The 5,814-nt window shown below is 48.0% G+C and overlaps 2 protein-coding genes across 2 annotated transcripts; one reads left to right on the top strand and one right to left on the bottom strand.

Moving 5' to 3' along the window:
- Positions 1-1,657: 1,657 nt before the first annotated feature.
- Positions 1,658-3,665, top strand: FIBRA_09357 (uncharacterized protein; the record flags this gene model as incomplete). The annotated part of the gene is made up of 6 exons (XM_012321669.1): positions 1,658-1,689; positions 1,743-1,853; positions 1,902-1,943; positions 2,006-2,079; positions 2,132-2,946; positions 3,009-3,665. The coding sequence occupies 6 exons, from the start codon at positions 1,658-1,660 to the stop codon at positions 3,663-3,665; spliced, it is 1,731 nt and encodes a 576-aa protein (XP_012177059.1).
- A 510-nt stretch (positions 3,666-4,175) lies between these two features.
- On the bottom strand, positions 4,176-5,336 carry FIBRA_09356 (uncharacterized protein; the record flags this gene model as incomplete). Its single annotated transcript, XM_012321668.1, has 3 exons — positions 4,176-5,110; positions 5,167-5,262; positions 5,321-5,336. The coding sequence occupies 3 exons, from the start codon at positions 5,334-5,336 to the stop codon at positions 4,176-4,178; spliced, it is 1,047 nt and encodes a 348-aa protein (XP_012177058.1).
- Between the last annotated feature and the right edge of the window lie 478 nt (positions 5,337-5,814).

The following is a 5,814-nucleotide window of genomic DNA, read 5'->3' as shown; positions in this document are numbered from 1 at the left end:
TTTTTTTTTTTTTTGCCTGAGCAAGATCCGTCGAACAATACCATCTACCTCGCTTCGTCTCTTGCAAAAGGTGCTCACCACATATCCATAGCTGTCCTGTATCACTTCCCCCTTCTCGATATTGACACACTTTTTAGCACTTATGCATCAACAAACCCAATGAAACCTTGTCGTACTGTCCGCGGCTGAGACGGATATAGCAGGTAGAGCGTACGCATCGACACGGACACTAGCGCGCCAGCAAGAGACGGAGGCAGCCCAGTATTGCGTGATTTGGGGTACAGATTATGATGTGACGAGCTCAGCACGGTGCGAAAGTGACTCACGTAGACCCACAGACGCCGATGAGCAGAGTTGAGATCAGCGACATATATGCACCTCTCTCTCGTGAACCGTAACCTCATCCCAGGAAAATAGGGATTAGGAGAGGATATGGTCAATGTATTTGTTAGATCTTTCAAGCTCTTCCCTCTGAGTAGGTGAAATTGTCCTTGCCGCAAGGAGTTCCCACTGGTGATACCTCGGCGGAGTACTAGTCAAATAGATGCTCATTGAGAAAACTGGCGCTAGGCAAGAACGCAAGATCTTCCCGGAACCTGGAACTTGAGTTTTTCGTGTTGGTTATTTGTCGGTTGAGGCTGGAAACTGGAAGACTACGCTATCCCCACCCGATGAATTCTAACTTTGGAGATCTTACCATCGTCACCAATGAGAAAGGGTCAGGGTGATGATGGATCTGACTTGGGGTTTTTCTGGTACGAGTCTGAATCTTCAGTACACATGTCTGGTCTTGATCTGCTCTTGGTCATATTTAGTGATGTGTATAGGGTCGTGCACGATAGTGACCACTTTTCTTCGGGGCTACTTGAACGGAGATGAAAAACTCAACATACGTCAATCTGTATAAGTTTTCTGCTTGGGTAGCCCGTTGTGGAAGCTGTATACAATAGGCAAGTCAAGTTTGTCACAAGGTAAGACATCTGATAAGCCTCGGGTTCATTGGCTTTGATACATCCATGGTTGTCTTCGATGCTGCGTAGGGTATAGGGTTGAGTGCTACATCAGGATGTGAAGGTTCATTCATTCAGTAATCATCACCAGCATAGGCCTTCACAGGCGTCAGATCTTCCTCCCATACCAGTAGTATCCGAACACGGGATTGGACCACCCTCCAGCTGATTCTGCATTATCATCAAGGGGTACTTAATCTGTAGCAAGAGCCTAATGGTCCAATCGAGATATCTTTTGTCGCTGTCAAGATCCCTCAACGCTTTCAACTTCTCTTGTTCCCCTGCTTAGTACTTCTCATTTCTTCCCATCCAAATACTCGCCATCTCACATCGTCTATCAGCCCTGTAAATTCTGCGATATCAAGTGGCAGCATCTGAAATACCACTTGAATCAATGAGCGATTCAGCGACAAGTTATCCTTCAGTCCCGGATAGCACTTTTCAATATAATCCGAGGTAATTCCCATTCTCGTTTATCCTCACATCGGTTTCAATCATCTTCCGCAGTGACTTTGGTTCAGATGCCTCAACCTTGAAGTGAGACGGGTTGTTGATTTATGCTTCTATTTTTATCATGCACTTGCAGTGCTGTCGATGATTTGGGTGAAAGCATCACTCACGTTACTATATCAGAGACTACATCGGAGATGGAAGTTTCATTCAGTATCGTGCCGCCCTGGTGCTTCACTTTTCTTCTCATTCTACTACTCGCCATCTCATATCATCTGTCAGCCCTGCCGTTCCTGAAAACTCAAGTGATACCACTCAAGACGTCCCTCAGTATTCCAGTCCAGTGACAAGTTGTCCTTCAACCCCGGATATCATCGCTCAAGATGACCTGAAGTACATTTCACACGATTCTTATTCTCATATCAAATTTATTTTTTGCAGCGATCCCAGATCAGAGGATTCAGAGGATGCTCCAGCCTTGAAGTGAGAAAGGTTCAAAAAATGATTTTAGATTCTATTTTTGATCATGCACTTGTCCTTTACAGCACCGTTGACGATCTGGGTAAAGGTATTATCCACGTTAGCGACTCCAAGACGGAATTTACCATCCTAGTTGTGGGTAAGTGCAATATATTCCTCGAGAAATACATACTATAACGTTTGCCCTCAAGGCGAGACTGGCACTGGAAAAACCACTGTACTGTCTCTAATCGCGAATATACTTCAAGGCAATACTCCCAAGACATACAAAAAATACCACGAGGAGAGCAATGAGGCAGGTGGTTCTGCCAAACATAGTCAAACCAACAATGCAAAACTATATCAATTCGTCAGTAAAAACGGCATTACCGTTCGCATTCTCGATACACCAGGGTTGGCGGACACTCGCGGTATCGCCCAAGACGAACAACACAAAGAAAGCATCGCCCGAGCTATACGAGACCATATTACGGTAGTCAATGCTGTGATCATCCTCGCAAATGGCACTGTCCCGCGTCTTGGGGTCGCCACGGACTACGCTTTGTCCACGCTTTCATCCATGTTCCCTAAGACGCTCGCTGATAACATCGGATTTCTATTCACCAACGTATCCAGTCCACTCAGTTGGAATTTTGATGAGCAGTCTCTTCCTGACGCTTTACGCAATGACCATCTGTACCTCCTCGATAATCCTGTTGCAATGCGGGACAAATATCTTGGCGAAAAGCAGAAAATGGAAAGGCAACGAAAGCCTCAGAAGAGGCTACTCAATGCGCTGGAACAGTCGGTCGAGGATGGACACAAGAAAGCGCTCGGCGAGTTCGTAAAGATCTTCGACTTCATCGACTCCCGCTCCCCTCAACCTACCAAGGACATTCTATCGCTTTATGCTCAATCCCAAGATATCGAAAAGAAAATCTCTGTCGCCTTTGCGACAATGGAACAGATGGCGAGCAAAACAACGACATTGAAGAGGATTGAGAAGGAGACTGATGGTACCACATTAGTACGAATTATATCCGCTATGGGTCCGATTCTCGTCTTCCACTCACTGCCGATTTCTACTAGACGATCAAGCAATATGCAACATACCAAAGCACGATCATGCAGAATGTGTACAAGCAGGTCGACACACCGCACCACAATACCTTATGCGCCACCCCGAAGTGCTACCACAACTGCCACAAACACTGTCACCTCTCCTTCTCGCTCGATCCCAAGGGCATCCGAAATTGTAAAGCCTTCAAAGGCGGTCGGGTCGAGAATTGTACTGGATGCGAGCATCCTTACACACAGCACCGCCATTACAATGTCATGTGGGAACTCAAGGAGGACGAGCAGATCACAATCGACGAAGATGCGAAGAAGAAGTACGATGACGCGGTAGAGGAGAAGGAAAAGCAGGAGATGGGAATGGCGCAGCTGAAAAAGAGTATCGCGGACATGGATATGGCGTTGGCGGAGGCGATCACAAAGGTCGGACAGCTAGTTGAGGAGTACGCCAAGCTCTCCTTATCCGGGAACTTCGCTGGCCAAGTGGAGAAGTCGGTTTCGTTGCTAGACCTGAACTTGCAGACCATGCGTAGCAATGGGACTGACATTGACACAATTAAATCGGTTGAGAAGGCGCTAAAGCGTATGGAGGAGAAGCTTGATCTCGTCAAGAAAGCGAAGAAGGTGCGCGAATTAGTCACTGACTTCAAAAACTATATCCACCACTATTGAAGGTGGGTCGTCGGAAATGTCACTTCCGAAGGCAGCGCAATGCTTACGACTTTCTTTAAGGTTAGCCTAAGCTGTTATATACTGGCTCTAGCGTCCTCTGTATGAGCCTGTATAATATCCTCCGACGCGTCATAAAGTGCGATAACATTGTTGCAAATGTTAACTTTAATTGTGTGATGAGTGATATGTATATTGAAGCCTCATTGACCCGTAAGCTGAGGTCGCGAGTATCTCCGGGAAAATAACACTTGTTGGATCCACGGCCCGTTTGAGTCGGGGCGTTCTGAAAAAGCAGTGCACACCTCAATCATGAGTCTCAGCCTATGAGGGTACTCCTTAGAATGACTCATTCGATTGTGATACACCTACTGTACAATCAATTCACCTCAAGTGCACGAAACCATTCAAGATATATTCGCATGTAGCAAGGCGGAGTGACTGATGTCGTCTGCATAATAAAAGTTGAACTGAGCATTGAATGATAATCCAAGGGAGGAAACGGCTTACCTATTAGGTGTCAGTAGGCTCCCAGTTGGTGAGCTCGACGTCGACATGGTACGAATCTACATTCTTATACACCCCTTGCTTCAGAAGGTCCTCTGTCTGGCCATTCGTGTACAACACCCTCTCCTTGTACGAGAACCCAACGTCAAGGAAGGCATTCCTCACGACGACCGTAGCCTGCGCCTTCTTGTGCGGGGGTACAGTGACACTGGTCGACTCAGACACTGTCTTCTCTACCCCAACGGACCCACCCCACTCATGACTGTACTCCGCGGATACAGAGATGTTCCACTCGACGCTGGCGATGAAGGGTACCCCGGATTTAAAGGTTGCCGAGACTCCAAGCGTGACCCCGACAGAATTGTTCCACGTTCCGGACTCGGATTTCGTGTAGGAGAATCCGAGGTCTTGGGTCACGGTGGAGTCAGAGTCGTTGCGAACGGAAGTGCTAAGAACGATCAAGGGAGGGGCTTCGCGCACTTGGGCTCCAGAGATCTCATACTTTACGTCGTAGATCTCATTCTTGATAGCTGCCTGGACGACTTCAAAGCGGGAGGATGCTTTGATGAAATCCCAGTAGAGAGGGGAGCCGTTGCCGTCTAGATCGCTTGAAATATAGTATCCGGTGGGATTGACATTGTCAGTCAGATAGATCGAACTGTCGGCAGTGTGAATGAATCGGAATGAGAAGGGTACGCTGGCCGCGTCGTCGCAGGAAAGCCAGCCGGAGTAGTAACGGTCCCAATATTTCCCATTGTTGCCCTGAAATTGATACCATCCGTTGCCTTTGGGGACAGCTTGGAAGATGCAGTCACGATCGGCGTCGCCGCCGCGGATAGTCAGAGTGTGGTACGTCGGACCCGACCGCACGCTCAAGTAGCGTCCATCCTTGTCACGAATATATAGCCACTTCGGGAGTAAATACGTGGGCTCGTCACCTTCTGCTCTGGTAGTCAGTACCAGTTTAGCAGAGACGGCGGTTAGGTGTCCAGCTCACCTCGGGGGAAGTTGGGAACCGGCGGGGCTGTAAGAACGACCTCCTTTTCGCCGGACTTCACGACTACACTATAAGTGGTCGGAGCCTCAGACTTCGCTGTACAGGTTAATCGAATTGGAATTTTGTGAACATGAAATGGCTTGGCTAGGCGCACCATCGTTCGTCGACATTGTAGATTGAATGGTCAGGAGCGTTGAACTTGTGCGGACTGTAGAAAGCGGGGATGCTCGTGTTTGGGTTGATGCAGCGTACGCTGGCAGCTTTATAGATTGTCCGTGAGAGTCTCCTCCCTCAACAATCTGTGCAGCGTGAATGGGCAATACAAAGTCAGCCCATGCATTATGACAAGCTGAACACGAGGAACCAAAGCTCCAGTTGAGTTTGACAGCCGCGGAGAATAGGCCTCTGCAGAGATTCGCGAGCACCACTGGAATAGAGATCAGCTCGCCTTGTGCATAATACATAGCAACGCGTTAAATTCACGAGGATATTTTGGATAGGTGAAGATTACATAAGCCATTACGCGAACACTCGTCACTGCGGACGCAGGTTCTGTTCGGCTCCATGAACATAGTTGTCGTTGTAGTTAGGGATGCACTCAGCTGATTCCAAGTTGTCAGAAACTGGCAGCTAGAACGGATGGACAGA

The sequence above is a fragment of the Fibroporia radiculosa genome (assembly GCF_000313525.1).
Source record: "Fibroporia radiculosa TFFH 294 genomic supercontigs, scaffold33330, whole genome shotgun sequence".
Taxonomy (NCBI): Eukaryota; Fungi; Basidiomycota; class Agaricomycetes; order Polyporales; family Fibroporiaceae; genus Fibroporia; species Fibroporia radiculosa.
This window is presented reverse-complemented; position numbering and strand designations above follow the sequence as displayed.